Source organism: Neofelis nebulosa, chromosome 17 (assembly GCF_028018385.1).
Source record: "Neofelis nebulosa isolate mNeoNeb1 chromosome 17, mNeoNeb1.pri, whole genome shotgun sequence".
Lineage (NCBI taxonomy): Eukaryota > Metazoa > Chordata > Mammalia > Carnivora > Felidae > Neofelis > Neofelis nebulosa.
This window is the reverse complement of record NC_080798.1, coordinates 12,043,407-12,070,081: the sequence shown is the minus strand read 5'-3', so window position 1 is coordinate 12,070,081 and position 26,675 is coordinate 12,043,407. Positions and strand designations below refer to the sequence as shown.

The 26,675-nt window shown below is 54.8% G+C and overlaps 1 protein-coding gene across 2 annotated transcripts; it reads left to right on the top strand.

The window, feature by feature from the left end:
* Window positions 1-9,321: 9,321 nt before the first annotated feature.
* CBLC (Cbl proto-oncogene C) lies at window positions 9,322-21,059 on the top strand. 2 transcript variants are annotated; one of them, XM_058709720.1, is made up of 12 exons: window positions 9,322-9,732; window positions 11,690-11,836; window positions 12,102-12,258; window positions 12,495-12,616; window positions 12,753-12,890; window positions 14,747-14,834; window positions 15,502-15,633; window positions 17,277-17,438; window positions 17,751-17,810; window positions 20,559-20,674; window positions 20,799-20,872; window positions 20,981-21,059. In XM_058709720.1, the coding sequence occupies exons 1-11, from the start codon at window positions 9,380-9,382 to the stop codon at window positions 20,806-20,808; spliced, it is 1,485 nt and encodes a 494-aa protein (XP_058565703.1). In that variant the 5' UTR covers window positions 9,322-9,379; the 3' UTR covers window positions 20,809-20,872; window positions 20,981-21,059. The 2 variants fall into 2 exon arrangements, with proteins under 2 accessions (XP_058565703.1, XP_058565704.1); XM_058709721.1 differs by lacking the exon at window positions 17,751-17,810.
* Window positions 21,060-26,675: the final 5,616 nt, after the last annotated feature.

Here is a 26,675-nt window from a genome sequence, read left to right as displayed (position 1 = left end):
CTCTCTGTCTCAAAAATAAATAAACGTTAAAAAAAAAAAAAAAAAGATTCTCTCTCTCTCCCTCTCTCCACCCCTCCCCCCAAATAAAATATATTTTTAAAAATTTAAAGTGACATCTACAGATTGTAGGGATTAGGACATAGATACTGTTGAGAGCCTTTATTCAGCCGACCCCAGGCGCCCGCTGGAGAAGCAACGTTACCAGGAGGTAGGTATGTGGATAACAGACCTGGCACAGGGATTTGACCATCGGGAAAGGATGGATGTACAGTGGGGACAGCAAAGACAGGCTGGAACCCCCGAGGAAGGCCCGTTAGCTTCCTAGGGTTGCTGTGATAAATGGCCACAAACCAGGTGGCACAAAACGACCGAAATTTATTCCCGAAATGTATTCTCTCGCGGTTCTAGAGGCCAGAAGTCTGGAATAAAGTAGGCAGCAGGGCCACACCCCCTCCAAAGGCTCCTTGCCCCTTCCAGCTCCTGGAGGCCCCCCGCACTCCTGAGCCTGTGGTCTCTGCCTCCGTCTTCGTGGGGCCTCCCCTCCGTGTGTCTTTTCTTCTGTCTCTTTAATTACTTTTTTAAAATGTTTATTTCTGAGAGAGAGAGCCAGAGCACAAGAATGGGGGAGGAGCAGAGGGAGGGAGACACAGAATCCAAAGCAGGCTCCAGGCTCTAAGCTGTCAGCATAGCGCCCGCCGCAGGGCTCGAACCCACAGACCATGAGATCACGACCTGAGCCGAAGTTAGTCTCTTAACCCATGAGATCACAACCTGAGCCGAAGTTAGTCTCTTAACCCACTGCGCCACCCAGGCGCCCCTCTTCTTCTGTCTCTTGTAAGGATCCTTGACAATGGGTTTAGGGCCCCCCTAGGTAATCCAAGATGGTCTCATCTCAAGAACCTTGCCTTAATTATATCTGCAAAGATCTGTTTCCCAAGTAAGGTCATATTCATGAGTTCCAGGGGTTAGGATGGGGACATATTTTTATGAGGGCCTTGGCCGCGGGGGGCGGGGGGGGGGGGTGTTGGCCACCATGCAACCCACTACAGAGGGTGACCTTGGGCCCTGCCGCCAGCTGTGTGTGAGAACTTCTCATGTGATAATCCCATCACACGTGTAAGGCCGTGTACAATGACTGTCTCTCCAGCAGGGGGCTCCTTCCCTGCGGCCGCCCTTCCCAGGGCAGCCAGCACACTGCGGGGCAGGGGGCGGACCCTTGAGAAGTGAGGGGCAGAATGAATGAGCCTCCCCCACCCCACTCCCGCCCCCCTACGTTATGGTTCCCCCGCGATTCTTTGTGCCTGCGTGGGACCGGTTGGAAGGTATGAATAGAAACGAAAATAGCAGCAGCCCTTTAGTGGCCATGACAACACCCATACTCCAGACGGGAAAACTAAGACTCAGAGAGAGCAAATCTGCCGAAGCCCCGGTCTGCCACCTCCAAAGCCCATGCTCGTAATCACTGGGCCCCCTTGCCGTGCAGGAAGGTCGTGCACGGTAGCATCTATTATTTTCTTTTAATTTAAGGTTTGTTTACTTTTGAGAGAGAGAGCAGAGGAGGGGCAGAGAGGGGGTGGGGGGGGGACAGAGAATCCGAAGCGGTCTCTGCGTTGACAGCGGAGAGCCCGATGCGGGGCGCGAACTCCCCAGCCGTGACATCGCGACCCACGCTGAAATCAGACGCTCAACCGAGTCCGCCAGGCGCCCCGTGTCTGTTTTAACTGCACGTGGGACCGTGCGCGCCCGTGCACACGTCGCGTGCTGCTGGAAAGGATGACAAGCAGGGGTGCGAGTGAGACGGCACAGGCCCCGGAGTCAGAACTGAGCTCGAGTCGTGCCCTCCCGCCTCCTCGCTGTGTGACCTCAATCAGGTGACTTCAGGGCCCTGCGCCTCAGTTTCCTCATCTGCAGAAAGGGCACATAATAAGAGCGTCCGCCTTGCCAGTTTGTCGTGGGGGTCATAGACACGAATGAGTTGTGTGTGGTGCTGAGAGAGAAGTTGATAAACGGGAATTGGTGTGGTCAGCATCTGGGAATTGGTTTTGAGGGAGGCCAGGCGGAGGAGGAGAGGCCTATTCTTTATTTTGACGGCAAAATTAGATAACGAGGTCCTAGCCTAGATGCGTGTATTAGCTACACTTTTTACTCAGCTTTTCTGACAAAACCTAAAAATAGATAGTGGCTACGGGCACCTGGGTGGCCCAGTTGTTTAAGCCTCCGACTATTGATTTCGGCTCAGGTCCTGATCTCACAGTTTGTGACATCGAGCCCCTCATGGGGGGCTTGGCTGACAATGCGGAGCCTGCTTGGGATTCTCTCTCTCCCTCTCTCTCTCTCTCTCTCTCTCTCTCTCTGCCCCTCCCACACTTTCTCTCTCTCTCTCTTTCTCTCTCTCTCTCTCTCTCAAAATAAATAAACTTAAAAATATTTTTAATAAAAATACATAGCAGCTTAACTAGGATGGAAGGCTGTGTTTCTCTCACGTTAAGGTCCAGTGAACACCCAGGGCTAGAATAGTAGCTTGAAAATGTCAGAGACCCAGACTCCTACCTTGCTGCTTGCTGCCTTCACCTCGCACTTCCACCCTGTGGCCCAAGATGGCTGCTCCAGCTCCCACCATCACATCTGCATTCCAACCATTGAGAAGAAAAAAAAAAAAAAAAGAAAGTCAACCCAGAAGTTTTACATATCACATTCTATTGCCTAGAATTTGGTCATGGGCCCACAAGGGAGACCAGGATATGTCTTTTTTTTCTGGCCAGCTAAAATTCTGAAGTTCTGTTACAAAAGGAAGACGGGAGAACAGTCATCAAGGGGCAGCAAGTGTATCTGTCATGCCAGGGCTCTGCTACCAAGTGGCTAACGCGACCGTAGGTGAAATGAGTTTACCGTCCTGAGCCTCAGTATCCTCGTTGGCCAAATGGGATTAACACGCGCCTCTCAGGGTTGAGGGGTTGATCAGGACTTAATGAGAGTGTGGGAGCCAGACGCTTAGTACAGGGCCTGGCCCAATATCAGCCTAGAGTGTGTGTTGGGAATCTCCTTGAACTTGTGAGTCCAGGCTGTGGGTGATGTGCCTCTTCATGTGTGAGAAACTCGCCCCAGGTTCAAGAGCTGAACAGGGCATTGACCTTGGTAAGTTACTTCTCTAAAGCAAAGGATCCGGCTTCTCCACACATGGAAATCCCCTCTCAGCCTCCTAACCTTGGGACTGGGCGCGTGTCCTTACACACCATCCCCCTTACACCCCCATCCCCCTTCCCCTGGAGAAGGGCAGACTCCTAGGAGGGGGGAGGAGGTCCATATATAGGGTCTCCAGCCCCCCCAGACCTCACAGAACTAAGCCCACATCCCTCAACCACTACCACCAAGACTGCTCGCCTCGCCTGTGACAGTCCTAACATTCTGAAGCCAAAGGTCCTATTTTCAAGTGCATTTCTCGGAGACCCCGACCCTTGCTGCAAAGTTTCACTTGCTATCACCACCCTGGGTAAATCCAGACCCTCAGTCATGGAACGTCTCTTCCAGACGCATGCATGAAATCTGCCAAATCCTAAATGTTGGTGCCGTTCCCAAAAAACAATTTTAGAAGCATGCAAACAAACCCGGACACATCTACTGGTTAGATGTGTTTGCAGACCCTCGTGGAAGCCAAACTGCCATTTTACGGAAAGGGAAACTGAGGCCCAGAGAGCGGGAGGGGGTGGGGGGGGGCCTGACTTGGTGAGCCTGAGTTCAGGGTTCTGAGACTCACCATCATCAGTAACGGAATGACCAATATCCTGCGCCTTCTGAGACGATGCACTCCACTGGCAAGTGTCCTGATTTTGATAACTGCACTGTGACTGTGTCGGGGAATAACCTCATGTGTGGAAATACAAGCGTTCAGGGCAAAGGACATAACGCCTGAAACCTACTCTCCAACAGTTCCGAGGGTAGAAAAGCAGAGACAGCCCATGATGGAACCCACTAGCCACTGTTAACGATTGGTGACTCTGGGTGAGGGGTACGCAAGAAGTCTCTGTCCTATTCTTGCGACTTTCCTGCCAGTTTAAAATGATTTCAAAAGAGAAAAAAAGTGATTGCACAATAAAAAGTCATGGTTTAAAAGTTGAAGGTTTCAGGCTCTGCGTTTCTAGAGTATCTAAGTCTGTGCCTGCATCTGTGGTCAGAGTTTGGGGAGTTGGGACGGTGAATTTGCTGCTTCAGACACGGCCTTGGGGTGTGACCGGGGCCTTCGGGTGTGGTTAAGGGGCGTGGCCAGCCTCAGAGTCCTGGCTGCGATGAGGGGCAGGCAGCAGCCTGAAGTCTGGTCAGAGCCTTGGGGCGTGGCCAGGGAGTCGGAGGCGTGGCCAGAGTCTGGGGCGTGGCCTTGAGAAACTTGTTCCCGAGGGAGGCGTTACGTCTGTACTTGGAGCGCCCTCTTGTGGCTACTCTAGGATCTGGCCTCCGCTTTTTATTTTTTCTTATATATTATTATTATATAATTATATATATTTTTTTTATTTTTTTTCAACGTTTTTTATTTATTTTTGGGACAGAGAGAGACAGAGCATGAACAGGGGAGGGGCAGAGAGAGAGGGAGACACAGAATCGGAAACAGGCTCCAGGCTCCGAGCCATCAGCCCAGAGCCTGACGCGGGGCTCGAACTCACGGACCGCGAGATCGTGACCTGGCTGAAGCCGGACGCTTAACCGACTGCGCCACCCAGGCGCCCCTATAATTATATATTTTTTAAGTAGGCTCCCCCACTGAGCGTGTCAACTCACAACTCTGAGCTCAAGACCTGAGCTGAGATCAAGAGTCAGATGCCTTAACAGACTGGTGAGCCACCCAGGCGCCTCTGGCCTCCACTTTTTAAAAAGCTTTATTGAGGGGCACTTGGGTGGCTCTGTTGGTTTAGCTGCTACTGACTCTGGATTTCGGCTCAGGTCATGATCTCCCGGTTGGTGGGACTGAACCCTGAGCTGGGCTCTGCTCTGACAGCATGGAGCCTGCTTGAGATCTCTCTCTCTCCTCTCCTCTTGCCCCTCTCCTGCTCTCTCTCTCTCTCTCTCTCTCTCTCTCTCTCTCTCAAAATAAACTTTTTAAATTAAACAGCTTTATTGAGATATAATGTATACACCATGCAACTCAGCTATTTAAAGGGTACAATTCAATGGTTTTAGTAAATTCAAAGAGCTGTGCGATCATCATTACAATCAATTTAAAAACCTGTCTTGGGGCGCCTGGGTGGCTCAGTCGGTTAAGCATCCGACTTCGGCTCAGGTCATGATCTCAGGTCCGTGAGTTCGAGCCCCGCGTCAGGCTCTGTGCTGACAGCTCAGAGCCTGGACCCTGTTTCAGATTCTGTGTCTCCCTCTCTCTCTGACCCTCCCCCATTCATGCTGTCTTTCCCTGTCTCAAAAAAAAATAAATAAATAAACGTTAAAAAATTAAAAAAAAAAAAACACACGTGTCTTCACCCCCGAAAGAAACCCCATACCCACTACTAGTCACTCCCTATTTCTTCCCAACCCCCTTCAGCCCTAGGCAACCCCTAATATACTTTCTGTCTCTATAGGTTTTCCTCTTCTGAACATTTTATATAAATTTAATCCTTCAGTATATGGCATTTTGTGACTGGCTTCTTTCACTTGGCATAATGTAGCATGTATCAGTATTTCATTCCTTGTTGTTGTTTGTTTATTTATTTTGAGAGACAGAGAGAGCGCAAAAGCAAGCATGAGAGGGGGCGGGACAGACAGAGAGAATCCCAAGCAGGCTCTGCTCTGTCAGCGCTCAGCCTGACATGTGGCTCCATCTGATGAACCGTGAGATCATGACCTCAGCCGAAATCAAGAGTCAGACACTCAACCAACTGAGCCACCCAGGAGCCCCGGTACTTTGTTCCTTTAATGGCCAAACAATCTTCCACTGCACAGGTACCCTGCTTTTAATTGACCCACCTGCCAGTTGATGGGCATTCAGGTTGTTTCCACAAATATCTGCGTGGATGTATGTTTTCAGTTCTCTGGAATATATATGCATAGGAGTGGGATTGCTGGGTCATATGGTAACTCTATGTCGCCGTCGAGAAACTCTTTGTGTCCTCTATTTTGAGGACACGCCGAATTGTTTTCCAAAGCAGCTGCCCCGTTTTTACATTCCCACCAGCAGTGTATGAGGGTTCCAATGCCTCTACAGCTTTTCCAACACTTACTGCCTGTCTTTTCCAGGACAGCCACCCTAGTAGGTGTGAAGTGGTATCTCACTGTAGTTTTGATTTTCATCTGACTGATAATGACCTTGCGGATCTTTCCCTATCATTCACTGTTTTTGTATCCGCTATGTGGCTAGATGCACTCTTAGCCACTTTGCCGTAGCGGATCCAGATTTTTCAAATTAAAGCGTTAATGACATGACGTCCTTCTTAGAGCCCACGCTTTCCCTTTGCCACACTCTGCATTTCATGTTTTCCTACTATTATCACATACAGATGTATCCTCAAATAATATATAGCACAGGTTTTGCATGTTTTCAAGCCTGGTATAAATGACACTGTGCTGTAATCCTTCTGTACTTGTGTTTTCTCGTTTGTTTGTTTATTTGTTTGTTTGCTTGCTTGTTTTTCTGGGATTTGTTTTTACTCATTGTATTAGTTTCCTAGGGGTGCTGTAACAAAGGACCACAAATGGAGTGGCTTAAAGCAACAGAAATTTAGGGCACCTGGGTGGCGGCTCAGTCTGTTAAGCATCCAACGTCAGGGCAGGATCTCATGGTTCGCGGGTTCGAGCCCCGTGTCGGGCTCTGTGCTGACACCTCAGAACCTGGAGCCTGCTTCGGATTCTGTGTCTCCCTCTCTCTCTGACCCTCCCCTTCCGCATGCTCTGTCTCTCAAATATAAGTAAACGTAAAATTAAAAAAAAAAAAACAAAACCAGAAATTTATTTTCTCCCAATTCTGGAAAGTAGAAACTCCAAACCAAGATGTTGGCAGGGCTATACTCTCTTTGAAGGCTCTAGAGAAAGATCTTTCCTTGCCTCTTCCTACCTTCAGGTGTTTGCCAACAATTCCTCACATTCCTTGGCTCCAATCTCTGCCTCTGACATCATGCGGTTTTCTTCCGTGTAGGTACCTGTGTCTGTGTCCAAATTTCCAGTCACGTTGGATTTACGGCCCACCCTAATCGTGTGACCTCATCTTAACTTGATGACATCCACAAACACTCCATTTCTAAATAAGGTCACATTCCATTTCTAAATAAGGTTCGAAGGGACTTGAATTTGGGGGTGGGGCGCATTCTTCAACCCAGTGCTCTCATCAGTCTGTTTTTATGACTCACACTATTGACATGTGCATTCAGTTCATTCATTTGAACTTCTGTGTGGGAGGCCTTTGTGAGAGTACATCACAATTTATTCATCCCTCCTGGTGATGGACTTACCTTGTTTCCAGTTTTCTCCATTTCCGGCAAGGCTGCAATTAACATCCCTGAACACGTCTCTTGGAGTTTCTCAGGGCAGGATTTTTCAAACTGCCCAACAAGATCCATTAGTGGGTTGCGAAACCAATTTAGTGGGTTGTAGACACAATTTTCCCCTTAATGAAATGGAATTAAACAGAACAGAAGCTGTTGTAACGCATGCACATAGTCAGGGTAAGGATTACCGTGTGAAACTGGGTTTTGTTGTTGTTTTTTTTCCTTTGGCAGGTGTATGTAATGTCCCGATATAAGCAAATGTGTTTAGGAGCCCCAGCCCTAGCAGGTGTAGACGGCAATGGACGTGCCCTGTCCAAGGTCTGATGGGTGTTACACAAATGCTCCCTCCAACTAATTAGTGCAACTAATTTGTCCCACTTACACTTCCGTCAGCTCCTCATCGACACTTAGCATCGTCAAAAATCTGAATTCTTGCCAGGCCAGAGGCTTCTCATCCTATTGCTGGAAGAGGAAACAGGCGCAGAGGGCAGAAACGCAAGGAGCTGGAAGGCAGACCCCACCAACTTTGCTGCAAAGACCCGGTCTCTGCCAGGGCGGAGAGATACCACCATCGAGGATCCCGTTAGGCGAAGCATTCTCGGGTTCTAGGAGGGGATGCGGGCTGAGTAGGAAAGGGTGTTGGAAGGAGAGGGTCCGTTCTCATCCTAAACCCCCTTTCCCTTCCCCCACCTCAAAGGGATGCCTGGGGCTCAGGGATGGCCCGGCCCTGGGCGCCCCCGGGTGGCGGTCCCGGCGCACAGTCAGAGGACAGCTGATGCTGCAGGTTGGGGACAAAACCACGCTCCTCCAGCCACGAGCCTGCCAGACGCACCTGGATCCCCGCACCCTTGAACCCCACCCTCCCACCTGATCCCCTGGAGGACCCAGCGGCCTACCTCCTCTGCAAGTCTGGGTGTCTCAACTCTAGCCTGATTTCCCGCTGGCCCCTCACGTGGGGCCGCAGGAATGATGTTGCCCAATTCCTGCTCCCTCAGGCACCCAGCCCCTGCTCGCAGGGGACCAAGGGACCTGGTAATGTACGCTTTCCCTGTCGGGGACAAAGGCATCGAACTATCTCTCTGACCTTTCCTCCCAGAAAGTTCAGTGCTCTTAATCCTATGCCACAGCCAAAGATCCAAACCTGGGTCCAAGAGACTCAGGAGGGCTCCCTCCCGGACTCACCTCCCTGCAGTTTGGATAACTAAGCCCCCAGCCCTACCCCCACCCCCCACAAAAGTCTCGGGTCTCTCCGAACCCTTCCTCCAATGCAACCTGGAGACTTCAGCCTCCAGCCGGTCCCAGAAGGGGCCCAGGCATCGTACCTGCACTTCCTGCGCATCGAAGAGTCTCTTCTCGTCTCCGCCCCCCAAAGCCACCCCATCCAGGTCTCTTTAGGGGAGCAGACTTTCTTTTTTTGTTTTCTAATATTTATCTATTTTTGAGAGAGAGAGAGAGTGTGTGTCTGTGTGTGTGAGAGAGAGAGAGAGAGCAGGGGAGGAGCAGAGAGACAGGGAGACACAGAATCCGAAGCAGGCTCCAGGCTCCGAGCTGTCTGCACAGGGCCCCCGACTCGGGGCTCGAACCCACGAGCTGTGGGGATCATGACCCGAGCCGAAGTCGGAGGCCCAACCGACCAAGCCACCCAGGCGCCCCGGGGGGAGCAGACTTGGAACCCCATCTCTAGGAACCCAGGTGCCAGATCCCCCAGGCTCCGCCCCCTTGGGAGACACCCGTACCTGCGGTCCCCTCCCCGGTTCTCCAGGGCCCGCCCCCTCACCTTTGGCGCCCGGCCCCACCCCTACCCTGGGCTGGGCCCGCCCCCTCACCTTTGGCGCCCGGCCCCGCCCCCACCCTGGGCTGGGCCCGTCCGCACCTCTCCCAGCCGCACGCCTACCTCCCAGGACGCCCTGGGACCCATGGCCGCGGTGGCAGCCCCCTGGGGGCGGCAGCGGGAAGAGGCCCGCGCGCTCGGCCGGGCGGTGAGGCTGCTGGAACGCCTGGAAGAGCATTTCGGGGACCCCCGGCTTGCCTCCAGTCCCCCCTCGATGCGGGACCTGCTGCCCCGCACCGCGCAGCTGCTGCGCGAGGTGGCCCACGCACGGCGGGCGGCCGACCGAGGCGGCCCCGAGGGTCCCGGCGGTGCGCGGGACTTCCTCGTCGTCTACCTTAACAACCTGGAGGCCAAGAGCAGGCAGGTGGCGGCACTGCTGGCACCCCAGGGTCGGAGGAGTGCCAATGACGAGCTCTTCCGGGAGGGCTCCGGACTCAGGTGAGCCGCGGCTCCTGCCCCAGGAAAAAGGTGGGGTCGCGAGTCCGGGCCCCCAGCGCCGGCCTCCTTCAGACCCAGGGGTCCAGAACCCCCAGTCCCTTCTCCCTCAGACCCAGAAGTCCAGGTCAGAACCCCCTTCCCTGGGGGAACCTGGAAAACTGAGCCAGCCAGGTTTTTCTTTCTTTGGGCACCTATGCCTTTAACCCCACCCCCCCATGTCCCCTCTTTCCTGGCCACCCAGCAGCCCTCTTCAAATTGCCCGACTCTCCCAGAGGCCTAGACGCACATCCTGAGAATGCGGGGACCCCAGGGAGCTTCTTGCAGGAGGAGGGGGTGGACTGACATCCCCATCACCGCCTTTGCCTAGGGGGACACACAGCCCCGCCCTTCTGCCCCCCCCCCCCCCCCCCCCCCGTCTTGGTTCCTGAGAATAGCTAGCTCAGGACCTAGGGCTTGTCTGTAGCCTCCTCCTCTAAACTCTGGGGAAGGGGCTCCTGAGTGACAGGAGTAGCCGAGGCTTGGGGTCTAGAGCCCAGAACAAAACAAGGTGTGGACCAGGAAGCTCTCAACCATGTCTGGTAAAAACTTCGTAATGTCTCCTTAGATTCATCCTGAAATGAAATGTGTAGGCCACACTACTTACCTACCCATCATTTTTTAAAGGTCACTATAATACCCAAACTGTTATAAGGAAGTGATCAAAAGAATGCCCTTCATAACAACATTATCTGTGTTTCAAATGAAAATGCCAAGGCACAGTTACAATTATTCTGGCATGCAGAATTGGCTCTTAAGACATTCACGCCTGGGGGCGCCTGGGTGGCTCAGTCGGTTAAACATCCAACTTCAGCCCAGGTCATGATTTCGTGGTTCTTGAGTTCAAGGCCCGCTTGGGATCCTCTGTCCCCCGCTCTCTCCGCACCCCCCCCCCCCCCCCACTGCTCATGCTCTCCCTTTCTCAAAATTAAATATACATTTAAAATAATACAAACTCTGTATGGAAACCAATTTGACAATAAATTTCATATATTTAAAAAATAAATAAAATAGGGCGCCTGGGTGGCGCAGTCGGTTAAGCGTCCGACTTCAGCCAGGTCACGATCTCGCGGTCCGTGAGTTCGAGCCCCGCGTCAGGCTCTGGGCTGATGGCTCGGAGCCTGGAGCCTGTTTCCGATTCTGTGTCTCCCTCTCTCTCTGCCCCTCCCCCGTTCATGCTCTGTCTCTCTCTGTCCCAAAAATAAATAAAAAATAAATAAAATAAAATAATACAAACTAATAATAATTAACACATACTGAGTGCCAACTGCATGCCAGGTGTCACTGGGCATTGACACATGAGATATGGAAGAATCCTCTTAGCTTCCCTCTTAAGACAGGGGCTGTACTTATCCCGCACTCATGCCCATTTCACAGTTGAGGAAACTGAGACTTAAGGGGGGAGAAAAAGGAACCTCCCCAAAATGACACAGCTGAGTGTCAGAGCTCCCCTTTGCTGCTCCCCACGTCCCGACCAGTACCCCGGGGAGGCAGCTGGCAGAAGGAAACACGGGGGGCCCCCGCTCTGTGCTGCTAAAAACAAGAAGGCCCCCAAGCACAACCTGCTCCAAGACCACGGTCAAAGCCCTCAGCACTGGTGGGCTACAACAGATGTCAGGAATCCCGCAGAGCTGGTTCAAGGCCGGATGAGGCCAGGCTTCTCCTGCAGCCCCGGTGGGGCTGCAGGTGGAGGCTGGGGGATGGCTGGGCTGGTGGGCAGCGCCTCCCTTTCCTTCCCAGAGGAGGAAACCGAGGCTCGCAGAGGGGAGGCATCAGGACTGTGAAAGGCTGTCTCGGGATGGACTCCACCCTGCCAGAGCCTGGGGGGCCTGGTCCCCGTGGGTAGAGTCCCCCACAGAAGGCACAGGTGCCAGCGCGAGCCCCGAGGTCCAGCCCAGGCCCTCAGAGCCCATCCTTGCAGGCGACAGCTGGCCAAGCTGGCCCTCATCTTCCGCTACATGCATGCGGAACTGAGCGCGCTCTTCCCCGGCGGAAAGTACTGTGGACACACGTACCAGCTCGCCAAGGCCCCAGCCCACAGCTTCTGGAGGGGGCACTGCGGCGCCCGGTGAGTGAGCACCTGTCCCCGGGGCCCCGAAGTTCCTGGAGCCTCATCCCGTCCCTGCCCGGGGACCCAGGAGTCCAGGCAGCCCCGCCCCCCCAGCCCCTCCTCCCTCACATCCAGGAGTCCAACTGCCTGCTCTGTGCCCCCACCCCCGTCCCTCCTCCCTCAGACCCAGGAGTCCTGCCCCCAGCCCCTCCTCCCTAGAGGCCCTCCCATGCTAGGTTCCTGGAGGCCTCAGCTGTGTGTTGCCCCCCCCCCCCCCTTCCAGTTGTGTCCTGACCTGGACTGAGTTTGAGTCCATCTTGTGCACCTGCCACCCGGTGGAATCAGGCTCCACGGGCCTGGCCTTGCGCTCCACCATCAACCTCACTTGCAGCGGCCACGTGTCCATCTTCGAGTTTGACATCTTTACCAGGCTCTTCCAGGTCAGAGAAGGCCAGGGCTGGGGGAAGGAGAGGTTGGGAACATGGGTCTGAGGGAAGAGGGGGCTGGGATCTCAGATTCCTGGGGTCCCGGGGAAGGGAGTGTCTGGGGTCTTCTGTGTACGAGATTCCTGAGGCCCACGACGGATGTAAGCAACGTGGCTGGGTTCCGAGACCCCGGGAGGCACTAGGTGTGCCTTGCTCGGCCCCTCCGTGACCCCAGCGCTGCCCCGCTCCAGCCTTGGCCGACACTCCTCAAAAACTGGCAGCTCCTGGCGGTCAACCACCCGGGCTACGTGGCCTTCCTCACATACGATGAGGTTCAAGCGCGTCTGCAGGCCTGCAGAGACAAGCCAGGCAGGTAAAAGGGCCAGGAAGCTAGGTTATAAAGGACAAGGACTTAGACACCCGGATCCCCAGCGGAATGAGGGTATGGGAATTCCCAGATGGGGCAGCGGCGATCGCACCCTCACCCCCTTACCAACCTCTCCCGCCAGCTATATCTTCCGGCCCAGCTGCACTCACCTGGGACAATGGGCCATTGGATTCGTGAACTCAGACGGCAGCATCCTGCAGACCATTTCTCTCAACAAGCCCCTGTTCCAGACACTCCTGGACGGACAAAAGGAAGGCTTGTGAGTCGCCGTCCTGGCAGGTGGAGGGTGTCGGCAGAATGCACTTGGAAAGGCGGTGCACGTTGCACGCGGCCCCAGATCGCTCGGAGGGCGCGCAATTCACACGGCCCACATTATAATTTTGCAATACCATGGTGTTCCGGTAGGTGGCAGACGAGGGTCCAGAGGAAGGGGCGCCTTTTCCAGTTCAGAGAAAGCTGCTACGTGGGCTCCAGGCAGCTCTGAGAAGCGTGTGGGGAATTGGCTTCACTGGCCTATTGGAATTCTGCTGAACAGCTTTCGCTTCTAGACATCCATATCCCATTCTAGAATCTAGACGGTTAAAGCAGAAAGAACACTGGGCAAGCAGCTAGACCGGGTGTTTTCAAACTGTAACCTTGGCTGCCCCACAGCCCCTCGATCAGAAGCTGCCGTGGGTAGGAGAGGAGGAGAGGACTCGGGTGAGGTTCCCGAGTCTCATCCTGAGCCTTTGGCCAGAGCTATCTTATTAGTCCTGTTGATATGATATGATCTGAGATAGATATGCAGTCCGTTCTCATTGTTGATGGTAGTTCTGTTCTATAAAGTCGCTGTAAACACTAGATTATTGAATACTGAGCCGTTGCTCGTAGGGGAAATACCGGCTCGGTTTCCTGAAAGATTCTGGTCACATTTCTTTTTTTAATTTTAAGTAGGCTCCACACTCAACATGGGGCTTGAACTCACGACCCAGAGATCTTCACATGCTGTACCTGCCGAGCCAGCAGGGCGCCCCATCTGGTCACTTTTTTGTCAACCAATTGCTACCTGATTGGTAACCAATAGTAACCTTTTTGTGTGTCTCTGTCTGAAGACACCTTGTTAAATATACAGTTGAGGGGTGCCTGGGTGGCTCAGTCGGTTAAGCGTCCGACTTCGGCTCGGGTCGTGATCTCACAGTTCGTGAGTTTCAGCCCCGTGTCGGGCTCTGTGCTCACAGCTCCGTGCCCTGAGCCTGCTTCGGATTCTGTGTCTCCTTCTCTCTCTCCCCCTCCCCTGCTCGCCCCCCCCCCCTTTCTCTCTCTCAAAAATAAATGAACATTTAAAAACATGTTTTAGGGGCGCCTGGGTGGCTCAGTCGGTTAAGCGGCCGACTTCGGCTCAGGTCATGATCTCGTGGTCCGTGAGTTCGAGCCCCGCGTCGGGCTCCGTGCTGACAGCTCAGAGCCTGGAGCCTGTTTCCGATTCTGTGTCTCCCTCTCTCTGACCCTCCCCCGTTCATGCTCTGTCTCTCTCTGTCTCAAAAAATGAATAAACGTTAAAAAAAAAAATTTTTTTTTAAAAACCATGTTTTAATATATATATAGCTGATACTTTCACAGTGAGCTTGCGTCTCAACGAGGCTCATCTGACACCCGTATGTTCTCTATACAGCACATCCCAGGCTTGTACTTAGGCACCCACGACCCTGGGATCATGACCTGAGCTGAAATCAAGAGTCGGATGCTTTAACCAACTGAGCCATCCAGGCGCCCCAAAGATGTCTTCTGCTTGAGCCCGAACACTCGAGGACAGGGATGGGGGGGGGTACTCTGGGAGGTCAAAGCCTAGGATGTAATCAGTTTCCTGGTTCTTGTTGATCTGAGTTTGTGTTTCCAGAGCTTCAGCCACCAAGGTCTCGTGTGCCCTTTTTGGGGAATCTGAGGGGACACGGCCCTGCCCCGGGGCCTGAGGAGTCACAGCTTGCCCTGGAAAGTCCCAATTTGAGGAGAGGGGAAGGAAAAGATCCCAGGCCAACGATGGGTTTGGGAGCGATGCTCATCTGGGGGGCTCTGGGCCCATGTCTGGGGTGAGGAGTATCAGACGGCCCTCGGTACCCCCGTCTTTCCTTCGCCCAGCTTCCTCTACCCAGATGGGAAGAACCACAACCCAGACCTGACTGAACTCTGCCAGATGGAACCCCATCAGCGCATCCATGTGTCGGAGGTGAGGCCCAGGCCTGTCCTGTCCCTGTCCCTGTCCCTGTGTACTGTGCCCCCCGAGGGCCTTAACTCAGGAGTTCTCTCCCTAGAGACTCAGGCCTAGAATCCCAGAGGCTGTGGGTTTCCGTGCTGGTGCGGTGGCCACATGACCTGGGGGTAAATCACTTGACCTCTCTGGGCCTCTGTTCCTTCTCTGGAAAAGACAGCTCGTCCTGCCCCTTCCCCGGGGAGTTTTGTGGGGATTAAACCAGGAAATGATACTGCTGAGGTTGTCAGAATGGCTAATGCACTTGACCCTGTATCAGTGTAGTCTTCACAGCCACCCCACGGGCGAGGGAGAAACAACAAAGGAAATCTTTTGGTATAAGTATATCCCACAGAACCCTTGGGATATACTTAAACCCCAAAATAGGTTCATTGTTTACCTAAAAATCAAACATAACAGGACATCCTGTATTTTTAGCTGCTCAGTCTGGCAACCCTGCATAGAGACCACCCCAGAGAACAAGTCTCATAGGCAGGTACAGGTAGGAGGCCGCCGGATACACGGCCTTGGACTTAGGAGGGTTCGGGGCTGGCACAGACGTTCGGGACTTTCGTCCTGTGGCCTGACTTGGATCCCCATGGCTAACACCACCCCTCTCCATCCTCCCCATCTTCCGGCCTCCTAGGAGCAGCTGAAGCTGTACTGGGCCATGGACTCCACGTTTGAGCTCTGCAAGATCTGTACCGAGAGGGACAAGGACGTGAAAATCAAGCCATGTGGACACCTGCTCTGTGGCAGCTGCCTGGCTACCTGGCAGGTGGGTCCGACCGCCCTGCCTTCCCGCCCAGTCTCCCCCCACCCACCGCCCCCCCCCCCAGCTTCCACCTTCATGCTAGAAGTCCCTAGCATGAGGGATCACGCCTCATGGATCAGGTAGAGAAACTGAGGCCCGGGGAGAGGCAGAGATTGGCTCAGGGTCACTTGGGAGCAGTGAACAGGAGCCCACGTGTCCGCCTCTGTGTCTCCGTCTCCGTCTTACCCTACATCTCTCGCCTCCGCTTTTCGTTCTCTGGCTTCCTTATTAGCGGAAAGGGCTCCTTGTTCCCTGGCTGGGTGACCTGGGGCCAGTGGCTTCACCTCTCTGAGCCTCAGCCTCTTCCTCGGGAGAACCGGGCTGATAGTAGTCACCTCCCAAGAGCCATGGTGAGAATCCAAGCCCTTGGGGAAAGAGGGCAGTGGCCCCTGTGTATGGTAAGTGCCTGATGGGAAGCTTTGTGACTGTAATGGAAGTGTTTGCAAGCTTGTGATGGCTGAGGCATGGGTCTCAAGGACATTCTTGAATACACATTGCCCCACTGTAGGGCTGGAGGATGCAGGTCCTAGCAAAATGACCCGAATAAGGAAACAGGCCACCCCACATGAAGTTCCCCTTTAAGAAAACCCGGAGTGGGGGTGGGAGGAAAGGGCGCCTGGGTAGCTCAGTTGGTTAAGCCTCCAACTTCGGCTCAGGTCACGATCTCGATCTCGCGGTTCGTGAGTTCGAGCCCCGCGTCGGGCTCCGTACTGACAGCTCAGAGCCTGGACCCTGCTTCGGATTCTGTGTCTCCCGCTCCCTCTGCCCCTCCCTGGCTCATGCTCTGGGTGTCTGTCTCTCTCTCAAAATAAATAAATAAACATTGGGGAAAAAAATTTTTTTAAGAAAGAAAGAAAGAAAGAAAGAAAGAAAGAAAGAAAGAAAGACAGACAACCCGGGAAAACCTAGCCAGCTGACCCCTTAAGTGACCCCGCTTTTCCCTTCCCACACCCCAATGCCTTAAATTCACCAATAGAGAATGAGCCCATGAATTCCAAGGCACCCCCCCCCCCCCGCCCCACTCAGCCCCTAATAAAGGCAGAGCCCCCCTGGTGCGTGTGTCTTCCCTCCGTCTCTACCTGGGACCTCACCGTGTGGCCCCAGGCAGGCCATGTACCCCCCAGGACCTATGGGTAATCGATCTTGGTCTTCAGAGCTCACAGGTGGTTGTTGATGAGGTGGGTCCTATGATCCTAAGACCCACAGGGGCCGGTGGAACCACAACAAGGCTGGCCCCAGCGGTGGTAGGGGGGCGGATGTCTGTGGGGCTCCCCACGATTAACATGGGCCCAGGCCAGTGCTCAGGCATTCCTAGGCAACAGCATCATCACCGTGGACAGCTGAGACCCCAACAACACCCGGCTCCCCTGGGCTATCTGCTTCTGTGCCCCTCCAGACCCCATTTGGCTCCCGCCCCCCTTCCCGTCAGTCCTGCACTTCCCAGCCCCTCTCTGCCTGACTCCTCTCCCTCTGTTTCCCTCCATCTGTCCTCAGCACATCCCTCTGGTGGGGAGGAAGGCCCTTGTAGTCCTAAGGGACAAGAGGGCCCTTGTGGCCCTAGGGACAGGGAGACCCTGACCCTATATCCCTTCCCATCCCACCCCCAGCACTTTGAAAGCCAGACGTGCCCCTTCTGCCGCGGTGAGATCAAGGGCCAAGAGACCGTGAGTATCCATCAATTTCAAGGGAAGCCAGAGGAAGCCACGGCCGCTGCCGAGTACCTGAGGTCCAGCAGTGACCAGGAAGATGGGGAGGAGGAGCTGGGGCAGGTAAGCAGGGCCAGGCAGGGCCCTCTGAGTCTGAGGGAGGAAGGGTCAGCAACCTGGATCCTGGGTCTGAGGGAGGAGGGGGCTAGTGACAGGAGTCGGGTCCTAGGGGCCTGGACTTTTGCTTTCCCAAGGGTCTGGGGCTCTGGCTTTCTCCAGATGAAACTCCCCTGAGCGTTAGGCCCTTGCCTCATTCTCTGTTGTATCTCCAAAGCCTGGAAGAGTGCCCGAATGCTGGGACTCTAAGCAGAAGGACACGTAGGTAGGAAGAAAACGGCAACTTACAGTCCCCTCCCCACCCTCCATCACTCCCAGGTGGCTTCCTCAGCCCCCCCTCGGCTGAATGTGTCCCCAGCTAAAGGCCGGCTGAAAATGGTGAGTCAGGCGCTGGTCTGGTTCAGCTCCGGGGTCCCTCAGGGGCACCAGGTCCTGCGCTCCCCCTCGGCACCCACTGACCAGGTGCTGGGCGATCTGGCACCCACCACCTCTGTGCCCTCTTGTTCACTTCCTTGCGCCACCCCTCGCCAGCTTTCTGGCTCTCCTTCCAGCATCCCAGGCATGTCTCATCCCAGGGCCTTTGCACCAGCTGTCCCCTCTGCCCGGGTCTCCTGTCCCCCAGGCTTGCTCTCTCTCATCTCCTCCCCAGGGCGGCCTTCCCCGATCACCCCCATTTTATTGAAAATAGCACCCCCACCCACTGCTGATTTTCATAGTTCTTTCCACCACCTGGCAGAAGCGTATAATTTTCTGTCACCGTCAGCCGGTTGCCACCCTCCCGAAGGTTAGGACTTCGTCTTCTCCGTTGGATCTCCAGAGTCTAGAACAGTGCCTGGCACATAGTAGGTGCTCAGTAAATAGGCTTTCAAGGAATCCAGGGAACAGAGCCTTCCCTGTGAAGTAAACAAAAAATGAAAGAAATGCTCCCCTCCTCATTTTCCAGAGGAGAAAAAGCTCAGGGAGGTGACTGTACCTGTCAAAATTTCACAGGCTGATACAAGAGAACCTGGTGTTGGGGGCGGGGCGGGGGGGTGGGGGGATGGGGGGGTGGGCGTGGTGCTTAGAAAATCCTACCATTATCCGCTGATCTTGGAAGCAAGCCCCGGCCTTCTTGCTCCTCCCCACCCCCTACTTCCTACCCCGGGATTTTCCGAGACCCTGGCCTGCTGGGGAGGGGCCCATCTGTGTTAGGCTGAGTACACATAAGATTCAATCAATACAGAGGCGTCTTCAAACAAACAGCTCAGGAAGTCCGGGAACATTATTTCGACCGCAGCAAACAAGTGAGCCAGCAGGAAGGGGGGTGGCGGTGACACCAGCCAGGGAAGCTAAAAACAGATCCAGACCTGCAGGCCAAGGCAAATGGAAACATTAGGAGGCACTCAGCTGGCTCCCAGAGGACAATGAGGGGGGACGCGGCCAGGACGGCAGGCTGGGGGGTGGGGGAGGGGGGGCGCCTCCGGCCACGTGGGCACACCTTGGCCCGGGCTGTGCCCTCCGCCTGGCGTGCCCTCTCCTCTTCTCCCCAAACCCTGCCTGATTCAAATTCCAGTCAACTCCTACCCCCTTGGTTCTTCAAAACATGCTGTAAGAGGGATGGCCCCCGGGGGGTCCTGCCTCCCAGCAAAGTGACGGCCGTAATGAGCATAGTTAACGCGTTAACGTGTGTCTGAATGGCTGGGCACCCGGCCCTGTGTTTCGTGTATTAATTTTGACGGTCATGACAGCCCCGTGAGGTGGGTACTGTTGTGATCCCTGCCGTAAAGCACGGGACACCGAGCCTCGGAGATGTGGAGGCCATCGGCTCAAAATGACAGGGTCAGGAATGGATCCCAGGCCCGCGGCTCGAGACTCCGTGGCTCCGTCCTCCACTCCTGTGGGCCTCTCTTCCCTTGTCTGTGAAATGGGCATCATGGCAAAGGCCAGTGTCAATGTGGGTACGGTTTGCGTGTGCTGTTCTCCATCTGAGAAACCCACCCCTAGGCAGCAAGATCGTCATTCGGCGGGACCCTGGCCCCTTGCTGGCCACTGGGGACCTCTCCCGTCCTCGCTGTCTCCACGTGGAGAATGGCAATAAGCCCGGCGTGGGCCCCACAGGTCCCGATGAAGTCAGCAAGCCTGGGTTACGTAACCTGGATCATACCCCTCCCTGACCTCTCAGAAGCCCCCACTAATTCCCCCAGGGCTCCAAGAAAAAGCCAACATACCCTCCACAGCTCACAGGGCCCAGAGACCTGACCCGTCTCCACCTCTCTGACCTCCTACCATCCCCCCCAATTCCTTTTCAGCAACAGGGGACTACTGCTGTCCTAACAGGCCATAAGCCCACCACCCACCACAGGACCTCTGCTTACAGCCTTGTCACACTCAGCCTTGTGTTCCATCACCCTCCTTCTAAGAGGTCTTCCCCAGTCGCCCCCCACTCTCCCCAGGCCTATTCCAGTTCCCTGAAGGTCACTTAATACTCTGTGGATAGTTCCTTGTTCATGCATTGATTACTCATGGTAAGTCTTTTGCTCGGTAAATTTATCAGCGGCATGAGGACAGAGATTTTGTCTGCCTGGTTCATGGCTGTCTCTTCAGAGCCTAGAAGGTGCCTGGCCCTACACTGTAGACACTCCGGGAATGCTTGTGAGATGGATGGATGGATGGATGGATGGATGGGTGAGTGGAAAGGATGGAGGGAGGGAGGAAGGATGGATGGATGGATGGAAGGATGGATGAACGGATGGACGGGTGAGTGGAAAGGATGGAGGGAGGGAGGGAGGGAGGATGGATGGATGGATGGACGGATGGACGGGTGAGTGGAAAGGATGGAGGGAGGGAGGGAGGATGGATGGATGGATGGACGGACGGATGGACGGGTGAGTGGAAAGGATGGAGGGAGGGAGGATGGATGGATGGAAGGATGGATGGATGAATGGACGGACGGACAGACGGCCAAACAGAACTTCCTACTCGAGCCAGAGGTGCTAGGGAAAAAAACAGCATGGACAAGGACGAGACTGTTGTGCTGTCCCTCCCTCCTCCTGGCCCCAGCCACCCATGTGTTACCACCATCTGGGCCTATGAAATGACAGTTCGCTGCAGCTCAGCTGTGACACTTCTTAATCTCCTCCCCTCCAGGTACCTCTGGCCCTCCCCAGACTTCAGGGCCCTCTATCCTTGCCAAGAATTAAGACTGTGGCCTTAGCCCCATGGGAAATCACCTCCAACCCTCAGGCCAGGGAGGGAGCCACAGGGTGAGTAGAGAGGCAGCTGGGGTCCAGGGCTCCCAGGTCTGAAGGAAGATGGGATGGGGGGCAGAAGGGAAAAACACTGGTTCCAGAAAATCAATAGCCCCTCTTCAAACTCTCTCCACTGCAGAAACTCCTGAAGGAAAAGTCACCCCTCTGGCTGCCCCCGTGGGGCCCGTGATCGCTGCCCAGGCATGGGGGCCGGTGAGTCGACCCCACCCCAGCGCTGGCCAGGTTCCCTCGGCCTGGCCCTGCCCTGTCCCCCAACCTGACTGGGATAGTATCTGACCCACCTCTCTTTCTGCCTTGCAGGGCACCACACGTGCTGCTAAAGGGAGCCCCAGGGGCTGCAAGGGGTTTGTGAATAATAAACTGCCAAGCCTGGTCTGTCGTCTGATGTGTGGAGAAAACTACAGCAGCCACCAGGGGGCAGCTTGACATTGGGAACAGGTGGTCCTTGAGGCCTGATCGCCACCTGCTGAATCCAGGGGTCTGGAGGGACAATGGTGGGGAACCCAGCTCTTCTGGATTCAGGAGTCCAGTCCTCCAGCCTCCTCCCTCAGACCCAACAGTCCAGGCCGCCAGCCCCCTCCCTCAGACCCAGGAGCCCGGAGTCCCAAGTTTTCAGAGAATCAGGCAACCAACCCCCTTACCCCATTAATGAAAAAATAATACTAATTCCTGAACCCAGACCCAGATATCCAAGTCCCGAGCCCCTACTCCCAACAGACCTCTCGTTTCTTTAAGAGGGACACACCTGGTCTTGCCCAGCGTTCCTAACCTCTTTCTTCCATCCGTCCCTGGGATCTTCTCCCAGAGTAACAGTGATTTCCAGTCCAAATCAAACTGAAGAAGTGTCTCCCTACCTCATCCCTCATCTCGGAGGTTCAAGCCTCCCTCCACTTCGGTTTAAACCGTGAGCCCTGCCCTGCGCTGTGCCCAGCCCAGGCTGGATGATGCTGGCACGGAGCAGTAATCACTACCCGCCCCCCCACCACCATCTCCGGTGGCTCACAGTCCAGTGGAGGACAGATAGTGACGACCCAGCGTGGGCAGGGCTGGGATGGGGGAAACCGGGACGCTACAGGGGCCCAGAGCGGGCAGCTGACCCAGCCTGGGAGGTCAGGGAGGGCCTCCAGGAGGAGACATCCGAGCTGGGACTGAAAAGATGTGGGGAAGGTATCCCAGGGCAGAGGGGAACGATTTTAGAGAACCAGGATGGGAAAGTGAGCCGTGAAAGGGAACAGAATCTCTCACGGGCCAGGATTTGGGGAAGGGCTCGGCCCTGCAGTTCTGGGCAGGGTGCAATCGCACCTCTCCGGGTGGTGGCCAAGCGAGTTTAGGCGCCGCCCCGCCCCACAGCGTGGTCCCCTGAGGCAGTCTGGGTGCTTACGTGGTGGCTGAAGGCTTGATGGAGAGGTTTCTAGTGACCCAGGCAGAGGCTACCTAATCTTGGGAGTCCTGCAGCATCACCCCTGCCCCGTTCTCATCTTTACACGTGAGTCCCCAAAGGTCACAGATGTAAGAGGAAGGGACCTAGCCCTCCCCCCCCCCCCCCCCCCCGCCGACTCAGTGGAGCGTCAAGGTGGGGTTGTAGCATATGGAACGAGAGATAACTTCGCAGGCATCTTAGGAAAATAGAACGTGTCCCAGAGAAACCAGTCCCCGCTTTTTGGCATTGTTAGTTCCTGATTCAAAGCATAGCAGGACGGGGGCAGCTGGGTGGCTCCGTCAGTTGAGCATCCCACCCTTGGTTTCAGCCCAGGTCACGATCTCACGGTTCGTGAGTTCGAGCCCCACGTCGGGCTCGGTGCTGACAGCTCAGAGCGGGGAGCCCGCTTCGGATTCTGCGTCTCCCTCGCTCTCTGCCCCTCCCCCGCTCACGTTCTGTTTCTCTCAAAGATGAATACATGTTGAACACTTTTCGGAAGAGCGTGTGACTCTCGACCTCAGGACTCTGAGCTCAGCCTCCACATTGGGTGCAGAGATTACTTGAAGATAAATAAATAGAAAACGTTTTTTTTTTTTTTTTAAAGTTCTTATCTAAACTTTCCCTGCACAGCTAACTCTTGTTGTCCAACCCAAAATGCACACACAGTGACCTCCAAGACAACACAGACTCCCGATGGTTCCATCTTCCAGACGCAAATCTGGAATGACGGGAGAATCACCATTCCCCTCCAAACGTATCCTGATCCCGTGTTGCCCAAGCTGCGAACTAGTTTCAAGTGGACCATCACACAGTGTGTGTAAAATAATGGACACACTCGTCCCCCTTATCCACGAGGGGGACGGTTCCAAGACCCCTACTGGATGCCTGAAACCACAGAGGGTATCGAACGCCAGCCATACTTCATGTTTTCGACTAGCGACTTAGTGCGTGGATGTCTGGACAAACCTACGATACAGTTTAATTCACAAGCTAGGTACACTAAGATATAAGCAACACCTAACGACGAAAAAGAACAGTTCAAACAATCTACGGTGATCAAAGTTACGTGACTGTGGTCTCTCCCTGGGAATGCCTTCTGTACTGTGCTCGCCCTTCTTGTGATGACGGGAGACGATGAAAGGCCCGCGGAATAAGCTGAAGCGAGGGGAATGACTTAAGCATGAGGACATAAACTTGGGCTACACCTGCCCTTCCTAAATGGACTTCAAAAGGAGAATCATCTGCTTCCAGGGCCACTGTTGAGGGCAAGCAACCTGGAAAGGGAAACTGAGGATGGGGGAGGGGGGGAGGAGCTGTAGAGGACAAATGAGGCTTGTTAATGACAACACGTAAGTGGTGACACCAGGGGCACCTGGGAGGCTCAGTCCATTGCACGGCAGACTCTTTCTCGATTTCGGCTCAGGTCATGAACCCAAGGTCACGGGATGGAGCCCTCGTGTCGGGCTCCCTCTGCACCCCCCCTCCCCGGCTCCTGCTCTCTCCCTAAAACAAAATGAAATGAATAAAATGTGGGGGCGCCTGGGTAGCTCAGTCGGTTAAGCGGCCAACTCTCCCATTTCGGCTCAGGTCATGATCTCAACAGTTTGTGAGTTCGAGCCCGGCATCGGGCTCTGCACTCACAGCACAGAGCCTGCTTGGGATTTCTCTCTCTCTCTCTCTTTCTCTCAAAAATAAATAAACATTTAAAAAATTAAATATGCCACTGAATTTCCAAAGTGTACCAATTTTTTTTTACTGTGCTTCAAATAAATAGAAAAAAATAGTTATAAAAAATAAATAAATAAATATGAAATGTGTACTATATACACATGAGACAGGAAGGATGGGACTGGGAAATTCGTTTATTCCATTCGTATTTACTCTGTTCCTCCTGCCAAGCACTGTTCTAGGCGCTGGAGATTCAGTGGTAAACAAAACAAAGTTTCGGTTCTCTTAGGGCTTATGTTCTACGCAAGACAATAAAACAAGCATGTTGCATCAGTGCTATGGAGGGAAAATGTAGTAAGATAAGGGAAATAAGGAATGGCTGGGATAGCAGGAATTGCTATTTGAAATAAGATGGTCAAGGGAAACTGATGAGGGTGATGTTGGAGAAGAACTCTGAAGCCAGTAAAGGAGGGAGCTGTGTGGACAAGAATGTCCCAGCAGAGGGAGGAGCAAGTGCAAAGGTCCTGAGGCCAGCACACGGCTGGCATTGGAGGAATGGCACGGAAGCAAAGTGGCCAGCGCGGCAAGAGCAGAGCTAGCAAAGGGGAAGAGAAAGAACGATGGGGTCAGGGAGGTACCAAGGACTGAGGACCTGGTGAGCCATGGAGTAGACTTTAGCTTTTACTTTGGGAGGAACCCTGGAATGATTCTGAGCAGAAGAGTGATGTGGGTTGACTCCCATTTTAACGGGATCCCTCCGGCTGTTTTGTGGGAAGAAATGGTAGGGGATGAGGGCAGATGACGTTAGGGTACCCGTTTCTGCAGGTCTGTGAGGGACTGTGGCTGGTATTTATGCCTTCCCTCCCTCATTCACACTCCACACCGGTCCTTCTCTTCACCTAGACCCTTGGCCGGTTGGATTCTTGAGGAAGATGGACTGATGAGAGGGTGCCTACTAGGGTCCAGCCCAAGCAACAGGGGCACGAGCGGGAGCCAGAAGAGCTGGGGAGTGGGTGTCGGGGGTCGCAGTGTGTGAGCTGGTCCCAGGGAACCCTTGAAGGTGTATTTGTCCAGGAGTGAGTGTGAATATTTTTTTAATGTTTATTTATTTTTGAGAAAGAGAGAGACAGAGCACGAACAGGGGAAGAGCAGAGAAGAGACGGAAGCACAGAACCTGAAGCAGGCTCCAGGCTGTCAGCACAGAGCTCAACACGGGGCTCAACACGGGGCTCGGCACGGGGCTCGGCACGGGGCTTGGCACGGGGCTCAGCACGGGGCTCGAACCCACAAACCGCAAGATCTTGACCTGAGCCAAAGTCAGATGCTTAACCGACTGAGCCACCCAGGCACCTCATGTCCATGAGTGACTTTGTATCATGTGTCCTGCGGTGCTCCAGTGAGCCCGTGTGCTCCTGACTTTTGAGCCCTGCAAACCTTCCCTGAGCACCTGCTCTGTGTCTGGCCTTATGCTGGGGACACAGCAGTGACCAACAGAGACCGCCCCGGCCCTGCCCTCATGGATTTACTGTCCAGTGAGGGGACAGCTTAATCCCCAGAGTGGTGGTCATCTCCAGGATGACCCAGAGTGTGCAGGACCGGGGTGGGGGAGCCCAGGGGGTTGGGGGAGCCCTTGATCCAGCCAGGGAGCAGGGAGGGCATCCCGGAGGAGGCAATGGTGTGACTAATACTAAAGGGTCTCTTCTGCCAGTGTAACGGTTGCTCTCCTGTATCACCAAAGAATAAAGTAGCGCCTTGACCAGTCTGACCAACAACTCCCAAGCTGACCTGTAATTGAAGCCTTCCTTCCGTGTCTGATGGGCAAAGGCATCTTACCAGTGACCACCCCCCCCCCCCATTCTGACCAGTGTCCAGGGCTAGCTACTCCCTATATAACCAGTGACATTTCTCCCGCCCCCCCAACCCCCACCCCCAGAGGATTTTGTCCCAGTCAGACCTGGCTTGTGAGAAGCTTCGGACAGTCTGATCTGTGACCCCCCAACTGACCTGTGACCCTTCCAACCCACAGCTCTGCTCTTCCCTCCTCCCCTCAGGTGCCCTAGCCTGCTCCCCTCCCCCTCTCACCTGCTCCCTCCAGCCTAATTCTCCTGCCCTGCCCCCCAAGGTTGTGAGGGAGTGAAGGGGAGAGGAAGGGAGGAAGGAGGGTGGCATTCCTGGGATTCCCTGGATGGGGAGAAGAGAGGGAGGGCCCTACGGAGTGGAGGAGAGCCCAGGAAAGAGCACCCCACAGCACTCGCTCTCCCCACCCCTCCCCCCATCATCACAGAGACCCGGGCTGAACTGAGGTTTGAAGGCCGTGAAATTTAAGAGATTGAACTGATGGGTTCCAGGCCACTGGTCAGACAGGAAAGCAGCCCCTAGCACGGGCTCCAGGGAAGAGCCTCACCAGGCACCCTGGAGGAAGCTGCTCTAGGCCACCGATCAGGCGGGGCACCGCTGGTTGTACTGGGAGAGGGGAGTGCAAGCCCCCGGTCATGCTGGGAACCACCGGTTACCCTGGGAGAGGCCAGCGCAGGCCACTCACTGGTTGTGCGGGGTCAGCTGGGTAAAATCAACTGGGCAAGCCCCGGTCACCTGCCGTGATGACCCCTGGTCCGAATTAGGGGGGATGGCGGCCGCAGCGGGGTGGTGAGGTCACAGCCCAGGACACTGGTTAGACTGGTCGGTCAGGCCACCGCCGCGGGCACCGGTCAGCCCGAGCCAGGCAGCCCAGAGCTTGGGGGCAGAGGGAGCCCCGCTCCGGGCCCGGGCCGGGCGCTGGGAGGTCCGCTCCGGGCAGTGGGAGGTCTTGGCGGGGCGCCCGGGTTTGAGGGGGGGGGACCCAATGGGGGGCTCGGGAGGGCGGGGCGGGGCGGGGCTGCCAGGGGCGGGGCCTGATCGCTCCCAGCC

What these genes read in the sequence shown, in the direction of transcription:
- CBLC (XM_058709720.1), top strand. Translation starts at nt 9,380, where the DNA reads ATGGCCGCGGTGGCAGCCCCCTGGGGGCGGCAGCGGGAAGAGGCCCGC. An exon ending in GACGGACAAAAGGAAGGCTT is followed by an intron (nt 12,891 to 14,746) that starts GTGAGTCGCCGT and finishes TCCTTCGCCCAG; the next exon opens with CTTCCTCTACCCAGATGGGA. An exon ending in GGGAGGAGGAGCTGGGGCAG is followed by an intron (nt 17,439 to 17,750) that starts GTAAGCAGGGCC and finishes CATCACTCCCAG; the next exon opens with GTGGCTTCCTCAGCCCCCCC.